Genomic DNA, 21924 nt, shown 5'->3' with positions numbered 1-21924 from the left:
TCACAAATGAGTCGTTAATTGAACTAAAGATTTATTTTAAGCTTCTTCTTTATTAATAAAGACTTAAAGATTTTGACAAGCCATCAAACTTTGGAGAAATTATTCTGTGCGGACATCAGATCGTTCGGAGGCAAATTAGAACACGTCTGGTCACCCAAAAATATAGTGGGCACACAGACGCGGTACACAGTAAAAAATGGCGTGACGTGCTCTGATTCGCCTTCGGACGGCGTCCGATGTCCGCACATAATAATTTTTCCAAACTTTAGGATGCTGATGTGTGGAGCTATCTCTTGACTTGACTTTAGTCTTTATAAGATAAAAGTCGATCACATGCATATAATGATGATAATCATTCACTTATTTTTTAACACCCAACTTGCTTTAAATTAGCTTAATAAAATTAAAAGTTAAAAATTAAAATTAAAATCTAAATTCAAATTTAAGTTTGAAATTTTTCTTTCAAATACTTTATTTTTTACTAATTACTCTCCAAAAATTATTTCAAACAATGCCTAAAAGGCTAAAACTATTGCAAGCTATCAAAAGTTTTTTATGTTAAGTTCATTTAAAGTTTTTTTTTTTTTTTTTTGGGCAGATTATGGGATTCGAGCATTTAAGTTAATTAATCAATTAATTAAGTCCTCTTAAGTTAATTTAATATATTGATAAAAAAAATTTCCTTAACTGCCAAACTATGAAACTCTTAACTATTAGAAGCATAGTTTAATTATTCATTATTTATTTAATTAGCAACTTAGGATTCTAATTATCTTCCTATCATTGATTAATTAAAGCTTCGGCCTATATATACTTTGTGTTTGGACATTTTAATAATATAAAAAAATCTTCTTTTTCTATAATTTATTCCTTCCAAAAGGATTAAATGGTGAGATTTCTTACTGCTTAATATGACCATACAAATTGTCATAAATAAATAAAAATAAAAATAGAAGAATTCTTATGTTTTATTCGGAATAATTTTTTAAATGCTTTCTAAAATAGCTTAAAATAGCTTTTTAAGATAATTAAAAAAAACAGCACAAAAATAACGTGAAAAGCTAAATCAGACGAAGCAAATAGCTGCTGAATATTTTACGTTAAATAAAATGGAATTGATAATAATAACAGAAGTGGTCCCATGGTCTAGTGGTTAGGACATTGGACTCTGAATCCAGTAACCCGAGTTCAAATCTCGGTGGGACCTTTCTATTGTTAATTGAAGATTTTTTTAAATTTTTTCTTGCCGTTAGAGTGACAAAGTATAGGTTAATACACAAATGCTTGCTCTTTTTTTTTTTTTGCTTATTTTATAGAAAAAAATTGCAACATAAATGTCTATAGTTAACAAATGACATTATTAAGCTCTCAAAATTCAAGAGATTGATAGATTGGCAGTTTAACTATATTAATATGTGTAAATTATAGTTGTAAATATTTGTATATTTAATATTTAAGATTTAAAAAAGGAAAAAAATAAATAATGTCTAGTTAACTCGATTCAAATCCTAGTAGACTCGTTCGCTTATACAATTATGGTATTTTTTTGAGTTGAAATCATATCATTGTAACCTCTAAGGATGGAGCAATTATTAGGTCCTTTCACTGGATGTAGAGGAAGGTTCGGTTTTAGGCAAAAATAGGTCAAAAAGTGCAAATACCGAGTTTATGTGTAAATTATAGTTGTAAATATTTGTATATTTAATATTTAAGATTTAAAAAAGAAAAAAAATAAATAATGTCAAATTAACTTGATTCAAGTCCTAGTAGACTCGTTCGCTTATACAATTATGGTATTTTTTTCGTTGAAATCATATCATTGTAACCTCTAAGGATGATATGTTTCTATGTTAGAAAGTTTGAAAATTTTTTTATGTAGCCATTTGAATCTTGTGATAGCTCAAATCAACATTGCATGCAACAGTAACAACATCAAGCTTTTATTCCCAATATGTGAGATTGATTATATGAATACTTTTTCTTCATTGTGTCATTTTAAGAGTAAGTTTCTCATTTAAATTTAATAAAAAAATTATTTCTAATATTTCTATTCAAGTATTTTTAGGTCTACCTCTATCTTTCTTAACATGGGTCAAATTCAATACATTTACCCTCCTAATAGGGTCATAAGAAGACCGACTTTTTATGTGTCAAAATAATCTCAGGTAGCTCTCTAATCTTATCGTCACTAGAGATACTCCAACTTTTTCACGAACATAATGTTTTACATTCTATCTCTAAGAGTGAAGTCATTCATCAACATGAGCATCCTCACCTCTGCAACACTCAACTTTACGCTTCTCTTTTAATAGGCAACATTCTGCGCCATAAAATATTGCAGGTCTCACCATCATCTTATATAATTTTTGCTTAAGTTTGAGGGATACTTTTCTATCTCATAATAGACTTGATGCATTTTTCCACTTCAACTCTCCAACTTGAATTCTACTAATAATATCTCATTCTATTTTACCATTACTTTGAACAATAGACCTACGATATCTAATACATGCACTCTTATTAATGGCTTGATCGCCCAAAATCACAATTTCCCCACCAGATCTTTTATTACTAAAATTAACTATATATATTCGATTTTAAATCAACTCAAATGAAAACCTTTAGACTCTAAAGTTGACCTCCATAATTCAAGTTTTCTTTTTTACTCCATCTTTAATATTATGAACAAGCAAATCAATGTTGCATGGATGAAAGAAAAAAGAGTTGTTACTTGACACTAGTTTAGCGAGATGCCTATAGCAATTGATGAATAGATGCAAAGTAACACCCTTAGTCGAGGCGATTTGGACAATTAAAAAAAAAATAATTATAATTTGCCCTTAGTGTATTGCATTTAGAATCCATACATTTTTACTTTTGGCATGTTTGTTCTCAAGCAAAGTGAACTTCAAGTATTTTTCTAAGGCATTTTGATAGCTAGAGACAATAATAAATACGCGTAAATAAAATATATGCAGATAATAAACACAAGATATTTATATGATTTGGCTAACCCACAACTTATATATGTATATAGTTCCAAGATAAAACTAATGTTCGCACTCTCCTAGAATTTATCTATACAAGCTCCCCCCTTGACGACAAGCTTTACATCCTACATGCGCAATATTTAACCTAAAATATGAATGAAATATACACACTATTTGGAGTGCGTGCATTTTAATTTTTAAGATGTTTGGTCTGAAGTAAAATAAATTTAGAGTGTTTTTTCAATAGATTTTGAATACATATTGTAGTTCATTTCTTAGGAATTTAAGTTTCATTTGACTTGGGTGAGTTCCAAATGCACCACTATGATATAGGGTTCTTGCAAGTCCATTGATTTGCCTAAGATTTTCATCCATCTGTTATGACATCCATCAATTTCACGTCATTCTCGCATATGATGCTATCAATACCTTTTTTGATGCCCATCATGCAAATGTTGTCATCCGATCATTTACTCCTATATGTAATGCGACAATGATGGTTGCACTCTAACATGTGATGATGCATGCATCATATGTGATGAGGCTTATGCATGCTCTTGCTCGATCCTAAGCCTAATCATGCAAATCACAAGTAGCAGATGAGATTTAAATAAGGTTTGATATGTTCACTAACAAAGAAATATATGATATTTGAGTCTTTGAGTTGGTTTTCTTTTAAATGGAGAATAAGGCTCACCTAATCAAAGGGATATTAAAAGAATATGAAAGTAGAGAAAAAAAATGAGATGGGACCTTAAGTCATTCAACACCTTAGTTCACTTCCATTATTAGTAGGGGTGTCAATTTCGGGTCACGGGTCGAACCTGAAACTAACCTGGCACTATCAGACCAGTTTATGTGTCATTCCGGGTCATTTCGGGTCATTCCCGGGTTCCCGAGTCAACCCGAACCCGACCCAATTTTCAAACGGGTCGGTTTTCAAGATCTGAACCCGACCCGCTTCGGGTTCGGGTCAACCCAAACCCGAAATTTTTGGGTCTGGTTTTCGGGTCAAGTTCAATATTGACAGCTCTAATTATTAGAGAAGGAAAACTTGTACTACTCTAGCAAGAAGAAAGGTTAGAAGCTTGGCTTTCTAATCTCTCTCTCACACACAATGATTTTTTTCTGGAATTTATGCATTAAACTCAAATAAATCATTAAATATTTACTAATGCATTTTTATAATTATCAAAATTGGATTATATAGGTTCAACTCATAATACAACACCTGAGATTTCTATTAAGAACTTTTCATGCCACATTTTAATTAATTTATTTTTTTTATATTTTTTCTGCTTGTTACTGAAAAATTACAACTTATTAGTTAATTAAGAATTACAATTAGTAAAGAAAAATTATATGACATCTTACAAATAAAGTAGAAAAAAAAAAAGAAATTTTTTTTTGGGACATTTAGGCCATTTAAGGCAAACTCACACACACAACGCATACACAAAGACTCGAACCTTGGACCTCTTAGTTGGAAGCCTAAGCTCTCAACCAATAGGCCAAGGAGAGTTGTGTTAAAAAAAAAAAAAATTCAAAATAACATTACATACACTGCATAAAAGCTGCAACAATTTCAGACTATTTATGCAGTAAAAAGCTGCAAGTGGTTTAAAATTTTTGTACTAAAAAATTATTTAAAAAATAGTTTAAAAAAATGGTCACAAATGAAATTTTAATAGAATTTTTTATTACAAACTTCTTTATTCTTCACTTTTGTTCATTTTATTTTCTTGGGTTTTTTACATCCGTATCACTTTATAACATCTATTTTACATATTTAACACCCTAAACATTAATATTTCAATTTTACCACCTTAACACAATTCTATCATCAGATATAACACTCCGTCCATACCACTGCTCACGACGTTATCCCCGAAATCTCACTTTCCCGCGTTTGGTGTATTCGATATTCCCTCTCGCGCGCTCCACCGCTTTCTCTGTTCGATGTTAACTCTCGCACGCTCGAGCAGATCCTGACTGCTAACGAGGTCGGACAGTGCTTCCTCTATTCGCGACGTCGGAGTGATATCACGTCGCGTTATCCCTGAAATCTCACTTTTCCGCTATTGGTGTATTCGATGTTCCCTCTCATGCGCTCAGCCGCCTTCTCTGTTTGTGTTAACTCTCGCACGCTTGAGCTGATCCTGACTGCTATCGAGGTCAGACTGTGCTTCCTCTGTTCGAGACATCGGAGTGATATCGCGTCTGCAATCCATGATATCAGCCGAAGGTATGAGTTAATGCCTAACCTTTTCAATGCAGCAAATAGAACTTAAGAAAATGGTTATTCAAATAACAGCAAGTACTAACAATTTACAAATTGATTTGTTCAGTAGATCAGTTGTTCTCAATTTTTTTGTAATAATGTGTTCGAACATAGTCTCTTCCGTAAGTTTTGATTACACATTTATTTGTACATTTGCAATTAGAAATCACATTTTGAAATGAATTTTCTGTCTTTGTTAATGCACGTCTCTGATGATAGCACTGGCGAAAAAAGAGAGGAATTATTGGTCTCATTTAAATATGGAGGTTTTTGGGTGGTAACCTCGTATCCCTGTAGGAGAAGGTACAATGGCAGCAAACAAAGAACTGTTAAATTTCAAAAACGCTATATCAATATTTGCAAGCTTAGAACATAAATAGCTTGGATATGTCTATGGCTCAAAGTACACCAGTATCTTATGTATTACAACATATATAGAACATCATCCAAAGAATATAAAGTTCTTACTACGGACAATGATGTGAATGAGTTGTTTAAACAGTCGAATGGGAATTTACGTGTTGAGATTGTTATTGTATTACAAGAAGTAGATGTAGATGAACCAATTTCAAATCCTATGGAGGTTGTGAGTTCAGACATGGTTGAATGTTCTATTACAAATATGGGTATTAAAGATTTAGAAGTTGGCACACTCTACTTTACAACATGCTATGCATTCAATAGCCATTAAAAGCAACTTTGGTGTTAGAATCAAAGCAAGTGATAAGAAATGAGTTATTGCAAAATGTTCCTACCAAGGATGTCAGCGGAGAATTCCTGCATCCCTTTGTGAAGATACTCAGTCTTTCCAAATAAGGCGACTGGATGGAGAACACACTTGTCCTGGTGTCAATCGTGCAGGGAATATACTCGCCACATCTACATGGGTTGCCAATGAAATTCAGGATCTAGTAAAGAGGCACCCTGACATTCCACAAAACAAAATAAAGAGCAATCTAGAAAAAGAGTATGGTTTATCAGTACCTTACATGAAGCTTTGGAGAGCAAGAGAATAAGCCCGTGATACTATTTTCGGTTCGATTGATAATAGCTACAAATGGGTCCCAACATTAAAAGTTGAATTACTTGAAAGAAATCCAGGGTCACATATTACATACACATGTGATAGTTCATATCATTCATTTCAAAGATTTTATGTTAGTTTTAAGGTGTGTGCTGAAGGATTTATCAGTGGTTATAGACCACTTATTAGTATGGATGCCTGTCATCTTAAATCAAAGTATTTGGGTGTGCTTTTATCAGTAAATGCACTCGATGACAATAATGGTTTATTCAATATAGCTAAGGATTAACCATGCAGCTAATACTAACAATTTATCTGAATCATTTAACTCTTGGATTTTAGAAGCTCGAAATAAACCTGTTGTCGACCTGATTGATATCATTCGTGGTATGCTGATGGAGCAAAGGGTTGTTCGAAAGATGAATAGCCTGACATGGCATCGAGAGCTAGTCCCGCAAGCAGAGGAGTACATAAGGAATATTACAACTAGAAAAGATCATCTAATTGTGTGTCAATCAAGTGTTTGGCATGATGAGGTGGAAGGTCTACATTCAAGACATATTGTCGATGTTGAGAAACGAGAATGCACTTATAGGGTGCGGTAGCTTATTGGATTTCCATGTATTCATGCCGTAGCATTCATTGGCATGAAAGAACACCCACTATGGCATTCTTATATTGATGAACACTACTACGTGTCGAAGTAAACCTTAAATAACTAAAATCTATGCTTATACAGTTTCAATTAAGTGTTTAATATGATACAAAATCTATAGGTATATAGTTGCGCTACCTGGAAAGGATCAGTGGAGAGTAGTTAATGATGCTGTCGAAGTTGGAGTTCTGAGTACATCCAGACCAAGGGATAGGCCTAGAAAAAAAAAAGACTAATAAATTTCTTGGAAAGGACAAGAAAACTCATAAATGTGCTAGGTGTGGTCTTTGGGGCCATCATCGGAGCACTTGCAAAAACCCACTCCAAAAAAAGAACAACGAGACTATATATTCCACACAATATGGCATCACGAGACGAGAGAAGTTGCCATGCAGAAGGAATGTAGCTGACAATGAAGTTGAATAATATCAATATTCATATCTTGATGGTTTATAAGTGTACCCCATTAATGATTTTTTGAATGTAGTTTTGGTTTTTTGTATGAAACAGAACTTATAAAACAACATAGGCAATCAAAAATAAATTGTGCACTTTGAACGGTCATTTGAGAGACTCCATGCTTCCAGATTTGGTTACAATGTCAGAGGAAAACTTGAATCTTTTTCAGGCCAGATTTGGTTACAAACTGTTATTTATTTGCATGGTATGTTGTATGGGCTAAGGCATTGCCACAGAAACAGCTTGATGAGGAAATCGAAGATCAACGGCTACGATCGTGTCTAGTTATTTTGATGTATTTGATTTGTTATTTACACTTTTCCCTTTCTATCCTCACTTGAGGGCTTTGTCTTACGTTGGCCCTAGGGGCAATTGTGTCTTTTTATTTTCCTTCATGTATTTGGCTATTTAAGCCTTCCCCTTCCTCTTGGAAAGGGATGATAATTATTGAAATTGAAATTCTTCTATTTGTGTTCTCTTTATGAGTTAATATTTTCTTGATCTCTTGGTGAGTTCAACTCTCCTAGATCTCTGTGTGAGTTCTATGGAAAGCCCAAGGTGAGGGCAAAAGCAATACCCGCCAGTCGTTGGAAGCATCCTCGACTCGTGGTTTATTTTATCTTATTATTTTCTTCTCTAGCTCTTGTTTTCCTCCTCTCCACGCCAAGCCCTACCCGAGATTCAATCATCCACCGCTTTATCCACTAGCTTCCTCCACTACAACCCAAGCTCCATCAATAAACCCCCAAACCCGACGGCAAGCCCCCTCCTCCTCCTTTGGCTGCCGGCCACCACCTTGCCCCAAGCCATGATGTAGATGTCAATCATCATAATGGCTCCTTTATTGTGGCCTAGCAACAAATAAAGGAGTTACCGATTTTCGAATTTCAAAATTTGAAATTAAAAAACATTCCATAGTTGCAAAATTCCAAATAAGGAAAGATTTTAAATTTGAATCCAATTCAAATTTCATTGGGAGTGGAGCTATTAGTTTCCCTCTTACTTGATCTCACTTATTTGGAAAGCATTGAATCTCCTCCCCCCCCCCCTAACCCCTCTCCCTCCTCCTCATTGCCGCCGACCTCCCTTCATGGGGTTTGAAATTTGAAATTTCAAACCTCCCCATGAGACATAATTAACTTTCCTAAGTTAAACCCCTGATTTTTGGCAATCTTCCTAATGGTATTCCCATCCAAATTGAAATTCCAATCAATTCAATTGAGGGCCATACATTAGGAAACTTTCCTCTTAATTGAAACCTAGAATTTCCATTCCAGATTTTTGAATAAAATCTGTGATTAAATTGTGAGCCCCATGTGAGTTAATACCAAGCCTTTCTCTCTCCTTATGTCCGGCCACCTCACCCCCATTGCTTCTCTCTCTAATTGCCACCTCACCACCTCTTAATTACCTCCCAAATACCTCTCCTCTCAAATGTAATTTTAGCTTTTATTCCAGATTTCAAAATCTGAGATTGGAAATCAAGATTATTCCCTCTCAGATTTCCTCTCCTCCTCCACTTCACGTGGCTTGTTTTCCATAAGTCTTGCTGCTAAGTTTTTCCTCCCTGAAATGAGAGTTGGAATTCCTCTCAGATTTTTGAGAGAAGAAAATATGAAACATTTCATATTCCTCCAAAGAATTACTTCATCTTTGTAGAAGAATTTGGAAAAATGGAAAGTCTTCTCAGATTTTGGTTACAAAAATCTGAAATTCCTTTTTCTGGATTTTGGTGAGCCTGAAATCTTCCTACCGGGATTGCTTTCCAGAAGTTCAGAGAATTTACATCTTCCTTGTTGCTGCTTCACCTGCAACCCGTGATTTAGAAGATCCAGAACATGTACTTGCCCCTCTTCCCGGGTTTTCCTTAGTGCGAGGAGGTTCGTGGCTGCTGTCCACTTCGTTCCCAACTTTAAAACAACCTTGCCGGAGTGCGTATCTCTCTTGTCTTTGGGTAACTTCGACACCCGACTCTCTATATTCATAGTTACATCCTTGAATGTACGTGAATTTATTATCTTCATGAAGATCATATTAATGCTTCTCTGCTAAAGCCTAGTAATTAGAAGAGTTGTGTGAGGGATATTTCATAGACTAATCTTATTGTTAGTATTGGAATCAATTATTGGAACGATCCATGCATGCAATGTTGGATTAAACTGGCTATCTTTTGAACTTAACTTCTATGCATGTGAGATAACCTAAGCTAGGTACCACTTTAATATTTAACTTATCGTTCAATTCCGCATAAGATCTTGCTTATTATTGCCTCTAAATCTAAACATGCAAACTTCTTTAAGCAAATCACTTTCGCATGGATTGTTTCACATCACAGCTACCTTAGTTTCTCTGTATTTGGGTTGTGGTAATCGCTTCAAGGCTTCCAGGTGCTCTATATTTGGGTTCTGTGAGGCCGCTTTTAATGAGCGTTGGCCATGCGGTAATCGCTTCAGCTCTTACAAGTGCTCGATATTTGGGTTTTGTGCAGGATACAAATTGGAGAAGTTATTTGTTTTACTAGTTCAGCAAACTGTAAATCAATATTGTAAACGATTGCAATTTCTGTCAACCAATCAAAAACAAATTCAAATTGTAAACCAAAATTTCTGTAAATGATTGCAAACTGTAAACCAAAATTTCTGTAAACGAATGCAAATTGTTTTACTAGCTTCAGAAGAAAAACATTTATTTAATTTCAGAAGCTACAACATAGTTCAGAAGATGTTCCATATAACACAGTTACACACAACAAATACAACAGAAAAATACAATACATTTACAACAACAAATATAACATCAAAATACATCCTAATGATGATGTCGAGGGCTACAAGAGCAATAAACACTTTTAACTTAAAGATGACCAAGTCAAGCTACTTCAAAATCTTGTCGTTTGCGGCTTTCAAATCATAATGTGTGTCATGATAAAGCTCTTCTAATTCATCTATCCATTTAAAGAAATTGCAATTATCATCAATTCGACTATGAAAGCATCTATAAAATTGTCTACCTCGATTAGGTCCTCGATAACATGTGTACACCACACACTTCAATTGACAGTAATAATAAATTTGTGATTGCTATTGTGTTCTTTCCCTAACAGAAGAATTTGTTGAACTCATTGGAGAAGTTTTGTAGAGCCTGTCAAAGTAAAAAAATTTGTCAAAACTCACGGAGGTTCCATTAGCAAAAAAAATTTAGAAAACTTCGGCAGCAATGAGTTCATTTGCAAAAAAAATGTAGAAAACTTCGGCACATGCAGAGCAATCCGAAGAATTTACCTTCGGCGGTGGTTTAGGTCACAAAACTCAAGAAACTCACGGAGGGGAAGCAAATGCGGAGCAATCCGACCAGACGAGGGAAACGCCTTCTTCTCGCGAGGAAACCCTGGAGCTGTTCAACCTAGGGACTAGAACAGAATAGATGGAGTGCGGCAGGGGAAGGGAAGACTTGCGGGATGAGGGATTTCGGTGAAACCAGTTACAGGTCACGAGAATGGGATAACGTCGTGAGCAGTGATATGGACGGAGTGGTATATCTGATGATAGAATTGTGTTGAGGTGGTAAAAATGAAATATTAATGTTTAGGATGTTAAATATGTAAAATAGATGTTATAAAGTCGTGCAGATGTAAAAACCCCTATTTTCTTTTTCTGCTACTAAAAACCACAACTTAAACAGTTGATAAAATATTACAATTGAAAAAGTGCATCTGCAACATCTTAACAAGCAAAGAAAAACTGTGAAAGTACAGAAGAAATCAATATTACACTGCCTCAAAAAATGCAACAGTTACAACGTCTTTCTGCAGTAACCAAACAAGCAATTTAGCTTCTCATTCTTCTCTTCCTTTTATTCATTTCATTTTATTTCTTGCTGCTCATTACTGAAAATTTATAAAAGAGGAATTAACAATTGTACATTTTGGGACACTCGACAAACAATAGGAGAAAAATGAAATTACAAAATAACATTACAATTTTTCAAAACTGGAGGTCCAGTGTGCTTCTTCAGCAGCCAGCCTGCAGTAGCCAAATTTCAAGCGGTTTATACAGCACAAGCATAGGCCACGACCATCTTTATCTCTACTTGAAATTCCATGAAGCATCATGGACAAGCACACGGGCCCCAGGCTGTTCCTTGGGAGAAATTATTAGGTTCGGATGCCTGATATAGAGAATCATCAGGATTTCTCTCTGTCTATAATAAAAGCGCAGTCAAAACACAGTTACTATAACAACTGCACTTTGACTATGCTTTTACTGTAGACAGAGAGAAATCCGGATGATTCTCTCTATCCAATATCTGCATCTAATAATTTGCCGTTCCTTGGAGATGAGCAAAGATCTCTAAGGTCTAAAAAATCTCTCAATCCAAAATAAATGGTGGAACCTATCTTCACTACTCATCAACTTCGGTGGAAGTCCCATTTGGCTCAGGGAATACCTCCCTTGAAGCTCTGGTACGGGAGAACGAGTGATCTTCCAAGCTCCCATGAGATCTTGCACCACCCGCCTGCAATATGTTTTGATCTCTCCCCAGCTGTCCTGAGACAGACAATATTTCAGACGAGCTGTGTAACCAACCACCAAGGAAAGCTCCTATCCATGAGCTGTGTGATGAACTGCTCCTCAGCGGACCGGAGCCCGAAAAACTTTCATCTCTCACCACTCTCAAAGGATTATGTAATGCCTTCAAGAGGTGTCTTGCAAGAGGGCGCTTGTGAGGTTTTGGATTGAGGCAGCAACGCGCCATGACTGCCATTGCCCATACCTCTTCTAGAAGATCATCATCGACCATGAGTGTCGGGTCGATGATCTTCGATATCAGGTCCTTCTCATTGATGTTGATGTAAGGTAGAGTTCTATCCAACCACTCGGTATCCATCAGGTCATTAGAAGAGCTGATGCCAAACTTGCCTGTGATCAGCTCAAGCATCACCTTTCCTAAGCCGTATATGTCAAAGGCACATGTTGCACTGGAGCCTGTGCATTAATTTGGAAGGAATAAAGAGAGAATTCAACTAAACTTGCAAAAAAGAAGAGTGAAGATAGAAAGAATGGCACGCACCAGAAGTTCCCTGCTCTGGTGTCCTGAAATTCACAAACAAGAAAGATGAATTGTTAGATTATTGAAATGAAACTTAGCACTGATGGTAAGGCTGCAAGTTTAAGTTTTAGGTTTCGTTTGGGACGGTTTTCTTACTGCTTCTTAAAACAGTTTTTTATTACAAAAAATAATTTTTTTCTACTAGAAAATTACTTTAAGAAGCAATAAGAAAGCAGTCTCAAACGAAGCCTTAATCTCATCCTTCCATGTCAATAGTTAGGTTTATAAGAAGTCATTAGCATCTGTTAAAAACGTGACTCAATAAAATGCGTACTCTAATGATATTCCAAATACGTAATGCTGTGTGGGAATTCGTCAAAGAATTGGAAGTTAAGGAGACCAGCGCCTTCAAAATGGGTTTTGGAATCCCATTCCCTTGGGATACAAGCGGTTTCCTTGGGGCACATGTAGGTTTTAAATTCCTCAGCAAGTGTGCAGGGCAGATGATCATCAACTGCCAATCATTGGAGACTTCAATGGCATAGCCTCTCAACCTTCAGGATTTCATGTGAGATTGGAGTTCAATCTTATTCATCATCTATATATTCTCTAAGGATAGGGTTCCATTGAACGATTAGAGACTTTATTGGTGCAGGTAGAAAGATGAATACTTATATATGAGGAAATCCCATGAAGTGAGTCTGGGGATCCTTCTTTTTGTGTCAGAGTGTATTTAGGATTTGGAAAAGGGCCGATGATTCATCTTATTTTGCACATGATTGTGGCTAATGCATTTTCTGGTGGATCGGATTCCCTCTCTTCTCTTGTAGATGCAGATTACACTGAAGTCAAATCATGTAAATTTTGATACCTTATGTGTTGTGTTTTCTTTTTTCTTTTGTGTTATTTTGCGGCACATCATTCTAAATCCTAGTGATGCGTCTACTTTTAAGTTATTTGGTGCCCTTATTATAATAAACTAGCATTAGAAAAGAATTCTTAGATTGATGTCATGAAGTTTGAGATCAAAATTTTTTTATGGAGAACAAAGGATTTTTTGGCACGTTTTAGATATCTTGAGATATTATTAGTAGAATTCAAATTGGATGGTTGAAGTGGAGGAATGCATTGGGTTTATCGTGTGATAGAAAAGTACCCCTCAAACTTAAGGGAAAATTCTACAAAATCGTAGTGAGACCTGCAATGCTTTATGGTACAGAATGTTGACCATTAAAAGAGAAGCATAATATTGCAGAGATGAGGATGCTCAGGTGGATGAGTAGCTTTATTCTTAGAGATAGGAAATGAAATGAGCATATACGTCAAAACATTGGAATAGCTCCAATGGAAGATAAGATTAGTGAGAGTCTCCTTAGATGGTTTGGTCACATAAAATGGCGGGCTTCTAATGACCCGATTAGGAGAGTAGATGTATTAGATTTTACTTATGTTAAGAAAAGTAGAGGTAGACCTTAAAAGACTTGGTTAGAAAATATTAGAAATAACTTTTCTTTATTAAATTCAAATGAGAATTTGACTCTTAACATGACACAATGGAGAAAATGTATTCATGTAGCTGACCCCACATAGTAGGATTAAGGCTTGATGTTGTTGTTCTTGTAAAAGGGTTTTTTGGCAATCCAATTATGCTTGCAGAATTCTTTATAGAAAGAACCAAAGAGCGGCTATTATTCATGCTGAAGCATCAAAATCTTAAGGATAAGTAAAAGAGTTGCTTCCTAGTCGTATGAAAATTCCAAAAATATTTAGGAATGAGATGTTGGGAAGTCTTTAAAAGATGATTAAACAAACCATGTTTGCATTACACAATTTGTCCTAGTTTCAGATCATAAAATTGTGGTACTTTGGGAGAGAAAATGGCTACCTTGAAGGAACAAAAAATTTGTGGCATGTGCATTTATAGTATTGATATATTCATCTTTGCATACAACAAATGTGCTATGGAGGTCTCTTATAGGTATTCAGATGTGTGTTGCTAAGCCTTTTGAGGGTTTTAGATCTTAGAGCAGTTGGCTTGGAAAGGAGTAAATTGGTAGATCCATTTTTGCAACAAATTGAATTAAGGGAAAAAATTGTTAAAAGGGTGACTCAATTAAATATTTAAATGCATATCCCCATGATAATTTCTTATACATAATGTCATAGTTAAAGCGTAAATTGAGATTCCTCGGGATTCAAGTGAATTGCCTTGGACCACAAGCAGTGTTTTAACTCCCTTGGAAAGTGTGCAGGACAAATGGTCATTGGCTATATTTAGTAGGTTCTCATCATTTTAAAGCCGATTGTTGGAGGCTTAGTACAAGGTTTGGTATGAAATTTGAGTTATGTTTCATTCATCATCGACATACCTTATTGGGCTAAGATTTAAATGGGATTAAAGATTCATTGGAGCATGCATAATGAAGAATACTTTTTTTGTGAGGGAATCTCTTGCTATAAGATTCATGTAATTATTCTTCTTTGTGTGTGAATGACTTGAAAATTGGGAAAGAGTTGATTAATGCTCATATTTTTCCACTTGATTATGGCTTCTATGTTTTTATAATGGATGAGATCATCTCTTTATCTTCTTTTAACCTAGGATTTGTTGAAGACGAACTGCATAAATCTTGGAGTCTTCTATGTTGTGTTTTTTTTTTTTTTTCCTTTTCGGTTTGTAGGTTTGTGACACATCATACTCAATCCTGAAGTCATTTGAAGCCCTCATTACAACAGCATTAGATGAAGATATATATTTAACAATCAAAGGGAAATATCATTTAATTAAAAACAAGAATTAGAACTAAAACAATTCTATGAAATCAGGTTGGGTTGATCATCTAATTTATAACGACACCACTTGCCTTAACAGCTAATGACTTATCACTTCTTCCCCAAGAATCTAGTTTGAGAGTGCAAACTGAATTTAAACTTGTTTCGAATAGGTACTTATTTTGCTCGTCAGCAACAAGAAGCTCGGATAATTGTTTGCCTGCACAGCTTGTTCTCCTTCTCTCTCTCTCTCACTCTCTCTCTCTTGCTTCCTTACCCTTTATTTTGCATTCACATCAATAAAAATTGTTTGATGTTCACTTGGCCCATCAACCGTATCTACCTGATCCTCAACACGGTGTGGTTGAGCAATAAATGGTGAATCATTTTATGGGAAATGGGAATAATTCAGTAATTTTACAAAATTACATCATTTTAAAACGAATTCATATAAGATGCTCGAGTTTTAGTAAATTATGCCGTCCAAAGCGTTTGAGATAAAATCTTACTGAGATATTGTAACTAGAGAACTTACTGTGATCTCCTCAATATTCTGGTAATCACATTGGGATGATTGTCCCCATCCTGAGCACACACGTCACTTAAACTTCCAAGGCGCACTTCAAACTTGTCATCAAGAAGGATACTACTTGATTGAATATCTCTGTGAACGTTAAAAGAAGAAAAATCTTACAATGAGTTGAAAATAAAAAAGTAAAAAGAAAATGAAGCAAGCTGAAAGGCGTGTTGGTTTGCTTTTAAAGATAAACAAGTACGCGACTTAATGGTAGAAGTAACCTCTGTGTTTCAAAAGTTATGTATATTGCTGTTCATTGTTCTCCACAAGAAACAATCTAAAGTTAGATCAGTCTAAGAGTATGTTGTTCCATCATTAAGTGTTGAGGACATTTTTTGAGTAGGTGCAAACTCCAAGAAGGGAAATGAGAAGCGAAGAAAAACAGAATTTTATTTTCATTGCCATACTTACAGCAGTTTTGGATATTTAAATACATAAGTTTTGCCTATAGCTGAAACGGTTTGGCTAAGTGCTGAATCGGTTATGATCTAAACGAAAATATAACAAAAGTAAATACAAAATGAGTTAACTAATTATAAATAAAATGCATAGTCCTGCTGTTTACATCATTCGGCTATACAGAGTTGAATTGCCACTGCTGCTGGAATGTTGTCATGCTATTGCTGTTTTGAGTTGTGTTTGCTTTCTATTGTTGGCGATGAGGACATCAGAAGACCCATGATCTACGGCCACGATCTACTTTTGATTATTATTGTATTTGATATATTTTATTTTATGTTTTATGAGTCTTTTGTATTTCTTTCCATTTATGCCCTTGTTTAAGGGCCTCGTCATGTGTTTGCCGGAAGGGCAAATGTGTCTTTTTATTTTTCTTCATGTATTTGACTATTTAAGCCTTCTCCCTCCTCTTGGAGAGGGGATGATGGTTTGAATGAAAAATTTTGTTCTTGTGTTCTCCTTGTAAGTTCCTTCTTGAAGATCTCTTAGTGAGTTCTTTGTTTGAGATCTCTTTGTGAGTTCTCTAGGTAATTACAAGCATAGTTCTTCTTCTCCCCATAAACTACCACAAGCAAAGTCCAATAGTTGGAAGAAGCCGAAGCCTACACTAGTGCCACCACCCTTGCAGCTCCATCCCGTCGGCCACCCTAGCTCCACCGGCCGACCACCTTGCCGACGGCCTCTCCCCTCTCCACCACTTCCCCCGCGCCTCCCTTCCATAGCCTTCCTTGGAATTTGAATTTCAAAATTCAAATTCTTTCCAAATTTGGAAATTCCATTTATGAAAATTTTTTGAATGAATTCAAATTATAAATTCAATTAATTTGGATTTATTTAAAATTTTCCTAGTCATCATTCATGTTTGGAAACCCCTCTCCCTCTCTCTCTCCATACCGCCGGCCCACTCATTGGGCTCCCCCCATTGATTGCCATCAATGCACCCCTTCTAAATTTTGAAATCTGAAATTGATTTCAATTAAACCTCCCTGCCATCCCAATTAAAACTGAAATCTATTTCAGTTTTTCTATTTCAATTAAAACCTCCGGCTTTCTCATTAATCCTTGTCATTAAAGACCCATAATCACTCCTTAAGTTCAGGTCAATTCAAATTTTGAATGGGGATTGATTTAATCCCGTCAATCTTAATTTGACAGTTATCAATTTGCTGTCCAAAGGATTCTCAAGGGCTGGCACATACGTTTCCTGCATTTCCACCTACTGTCCGGCTGATTGGACAAATCCAGGTTGCTGTCCTCTGTCCAGGAGCGCTCAAATCAGCCATGAAGCAGTCCTGGGAGACCTCCTAGCTGCTGTCTAGTTGCGTGGAGAACTATTGGCTGCTGTCACCAGTCCAGGAAAGCCAAAACCAGCAAGGAAGGGGTCCAAGAAGGCCTCCCAACTGCTGCCCAAGACTTTCCCAAGTCATCCAAGTGGTTGTCCCAAGTTTTCTACAAGACAAAATTGCTGTCCCTGCTGTCAAAACTGCTGTCTAGAGAGTTCGGCATCACTTCCTGCTGTCCCGGAATTCCCTGCAGCCACCAACTGCTGTCCACGCTTGTGGGAAAGGTTAATCTCGGCGAAGTGCGAGGAGGTTCGTAGTTGCTGCCCACTTCATTCCCAACTACCAAACAACTTTGCAAAAGCGCGTATCTCTCTTGTCTTTGGGTAAATTTGACACCCGGCTCTCTATCTTCATAGTTGCAGCCTTGAATGTGAATTTATTATCTTCATGAAGATCATATTAACGCTTCTCCGCTAAAACCTAGTAATTGGATGAGTTGTGTGAGGGATCTTCTCATATCAACTAATCTTATTGTTAGTATTGGAATCTATTGTTGGAACTATCCATATATGCAATGTTGGATTAAGCTGGCTATCTTTTGAACTTAACTTCTATGCATGTGAATTAACCTAAGCTAAGTATCACTTAATATTTATCTTATCGTTCAATTCCGCATAAGATCTTACTTATTATTGCCTCTAAATCTAAGCATGCAAACTTCTTTAAGAAAATCACTTTCGCATGGATATGTTTCACATCAGTTGGCGAGTTCTGCAGGCTGCTAGGTTGGGTAGAATGTAGCGTCAGGAACTTTGTTTTTTTGACAATATACTTGGATGTGGTTATTGTTATCCTTGTCTTCTTCTTCAACAGTTCAGATCCAATGTTCCCAATTGTTCTAAATCGGAGTGGAGTCCAAGTGAATAATATGTTGCCTAGCACTCCTGTTGGCATGAAAAACAAGCTTCCCCTCAAGGTTAGTGAAGGTGATGAAGCACAAAGAGCAGAGAAATTTTCCCATGAAGCATCTTCAGGAGTTGCTAATGTCCATTGTAAAAGTACCGGACGGTGAGGATGATCGCGAAGAGGTATAATGCAAGAGGCTAGACTGAACTCCGGCATACTTAGAGGGTGATTGTTATAGCTGAAATCAGGTAGTACTGTTGGAGAGAGTGGCGTATTACCTTTAAATGATTTGAGAATGGAAATATGGAAGATGGAATGAATTTTACTGCCTGAAGGTAGTAGTGTAAGGCAGTAGGAAACTAAGTTGATAATAGATTGAACTTGAAAAGGTCCAAATATCATTTTTCAAATTTAGAATGTGTATGATTTACCATGGAGGATTGCCAAAAAGGTTGGAGCTTAACCATGACCCAATTGCCACAGGATAGACGGAAATTACCTTTATTCTGAGCCGGTAGCATATTTTAGTGAAGTTTCTTGAGTAATGTATCTTGATCAATCAAAATAGAATCAAGAGCAAAGTTTAAAGTGTGACAGACATAAGAAGGAATGATGGTGGCCATTAAAAAAAAAATGATGGTGGCCATCACCCATAAAGAGCATGAAAGGGAGTCATCTATGATGCACTGACACTTCTCCTTAAAGAGGTGTGCAGTGTTTGACATGTATCTGACATGACACGCGTCCGACACGCCTCTAACATGTGCCGAACACGCAAAAAATGTGTTCAATTAAAAAAATATTATATACAAATTAGACACGTGTGCCCGACACGCGTGCCTTAAATAATTTATGAATATTTTTTAAATATAATTTCATATATTTAAAAAAATTATTTAAAAAATAAATTTCTTATTTCCTATCCACAACACCAAATCAATCACCCGCACTCAAGATCACATTCATCGAATATTCTCTTTTTCATTTCTCTTTGGCAGGCCGCGACTTTGATTTCACAACAATGTCTGATGTTATCTCAACATCAAAGTCTGACATCATTATAATATCGACATTTCAAAACTATCTTAACATCAAAGTCTGACACTTTTTTGACGTTGATGCTCGACGCTAACAATTTCTACACCCACAATTTGATAGCTTATCTTTGTCCGACATTATCTTAACATCGACGACCAATGCCTTCTCAATATCGACGACAGACGCCCTATTGACATCGACACTCGATACTTACAGCATAACATTGTTGCTCGACTTTCGAAAGCATTGTTGTCTCCTCTCGATGTCTGATATACAACATCAACGTCCGACTCTCGACATACTAATATTAATCATTTTAAGCACAAATTCTACTTAAATGGCTTATTTTTTATAAATTATTTTTAATATTATACTTATTCAATTTTTATACACTATTTTTAAAATATAAAAATTATAATACCGTGTCCGTATCCTATATTTTCAATAATTGACATGTCTCGTGTCTCATATCCGTGTCATGTCGTATATGTGTCGTTATGTCCTTGTTTGTACATCATAGGGAGTCATCTATATAGCTAAATAGAAATTAGTATTGTAGCATAGTTTTGCCCAACAAATAAAAGTGGACCATATACAGAGAGTGGTCAAGGTACAGGCATGATGATAATATTTTAGACAACGATTGAGGATTTTCATCTGACCATCTGTATGCAGATGGTAAGCAGTACTGCAATGAAGCAGTACCATTTAAAGTAAAAAAGCCATCGCCATAAACTATTTAAAAAGATAATGTCACAATCTAATACTATAATGTTAGGAAAAACGTGTAAACGAATGAAAATGTAGATGAATAAATCTGCAACTCTGGAGGCAGAGTAATTTGAAGGTAGAAGCCTGAAGTGAGCATACTTTGAGAGATGATCAATGGCAACTAGAATGGTAGTGAATCCCTTTGAAAGTGAGAGGCCAATGATGAAATCCATGGATAAATCTTCCCAAATTTGAGAGGGAATTGGTAGAGGTGAAAGGAGGCCGGCAGGTGCCATGGTAGCGAATTTTATTTTTTAATAGGGTTGGTAGAGATGAAAGGAGACTGGCAAGTGTCATTGGTGGCAAATTTAATTTTTTGGCTGATGAGGCAATTGCTGACAAAATCAGCAACATCTTTATGTAATCCTGGCCAAAAGAAATTGACAGCCAGTCGTTTTATTGTTATAAGTGTCCCTCCATATCCTACAAGGGGAGTTAGGTGAAATTCGAAAAGTAAAATTTTTTAAGAATAGTTACTGATAAAAATACGACATTTGTAATAGAGAAGATTGCCCTTGATTTGATAATTTGAAGTGGGAAATTCTCCATTATATAATTTTGCCACGATTTGAAGTATTGTTAACCTCTGTATAAACAAAACAAGAGGAGAAAAAGCCATGAGTCCAACGTACATACCTAACACCCGTCGGATCCAAGAACTCCTCCGCAAAATCTGGCTCAAATTTCGCCGAAGCACTGTAAAACGGCGCCGTTTGCGTCATTTCCCGGAACTCCTGCGCAAATCCTGCGATCCTCTCCTCGATCGAGCCCCGTTCGCCTCTATAAAACGAAGCCGAACCTCCACTGCCTCTCCCGCTCTCGACTCCAAGCCACGACCTCATCCACCCAGTCTAGCGACATCCCGAAGCCGAGCTCCACCTCCCCCATTCGCGAGCCTCTCTGCCCTGTCTTCCTCCGACTCCTGTCCGACGCTAGAGCCGCTCCCGATCGAAGCCGACCACGACTTCTGATATCCCGACTCTTCCTCTTCCACCCGTAGCCGAAGCCCGCTCTCCCCGCACCAGTCGCCCAACCCGACGCCTCTATCCTTTGCTCCTTCGATCCCGAGCTCAGAGAGAGAGAGAGAGAGAGAGAGAGAGAGAGAGAGAGAGGAGAACATTCCCTTAGCCTTACCCGAGCTCTCCTCTGCCCTCTGCGACGCCTCCTTCCTATCGGATCAAGAGTTACGACATTTTGAATCGGAGGCCACAACGAGAGCTAGCTCGTGTAAAGGTAAACTTCTACCTTTCAGGTGCTTCTTCGGCTTGATCCCACAAACCCGTCGAACTCATGGTAAATAGAGAGCAAGCTCTCTGTTTTAACCTAAATCTTACACTAGTTTTGCTCTAATTCTATACTCATGCATAATTTCTTTTGTTATTATAATTAACTAATTGATAATAATTAATTAATTATATTTAATTAAAATTAGTTATAATTAAATATTTAATTATATTTAATTATTATTAATAATAATTAGTTTTAATTAAAATAAATTTTAATTAATGTTTAATGTTATTATGGTTAATTATTTTTATTAATAATTAACTATAATTACTTAAAGTTAATTAAAATAAATTATTTTGATTTAAATTAATTATTATTAATTATAATTAATTATGATTAATTATTAATTATAATTAATTATTTTTAAATTATA

The 21924-nt window shown here is 36.0% G+C and overlaps 1 protein-coding gene and 1 non-coding gene across 2 annotated transcripts in view; one reads left to right on the top strand and one right to left on the bottom strand.

The window, feature by feature from the left end:
• Window positions 1-1135: 1135 nt before the first annotated feature.
• On the top strand, window positions 1136-1207 carry TRNAQ-CUG. Its single transcript has one exon. It is a non-coding gene; the product is annotated as a tRNA-Gln (tRNA).
• A 10004-nt stretch (window positions 1208-11211) lies between these two features.
• The window catches only part of LOC110095448 (probable LRR receptor-like serine/threonine-protein kinase At2g16250), a 21568-nt gene continuing 10855 nt past the window's right edge, over window positions 11212-21924 (bottom strand). Inside the window, exons 2-4 of the mRNA XM_020820990.2 lie at window positions 15766-15894; window positions 12480-12502; window positions 11212-12394 (exon numbers count right to left, since the gene is read on the bottom strand). Of these exons, the coding sequence (XP_020676649.1) occupies window positions 11811-12394; window positions 12480-12502; window positions 15766-15894 (736 nt within the window). The 3' untranslated portion in view covers window positions 11212-11810. The remainder of the gene's footprint in view (window positions 12395-12479; window positions 12503-15765; window positions 15895-21924) is intronic.

Source organism: Dendrobium catenatum, unplaced genomic scaffold, assembly GCF_001605985.2.
Source record: "Dendrobium catenatum unplaced genomic scaffold, ASM160598v2 fragScaff_scaffold_370, whole genome shotgun sequence".
Lineage (NCBI taxonomy): Eukaryota > Viridiplantae > Streptophyta > Magnoliopsida > Asparagales > Orchidaceae > Dendrobium > Dendrobium catenatum.
The sequence above is the reverse complement of the archived record's forward strand: the minus strand, read 5'-3'. Positions and strand labels throughout refer to the sequence as shown.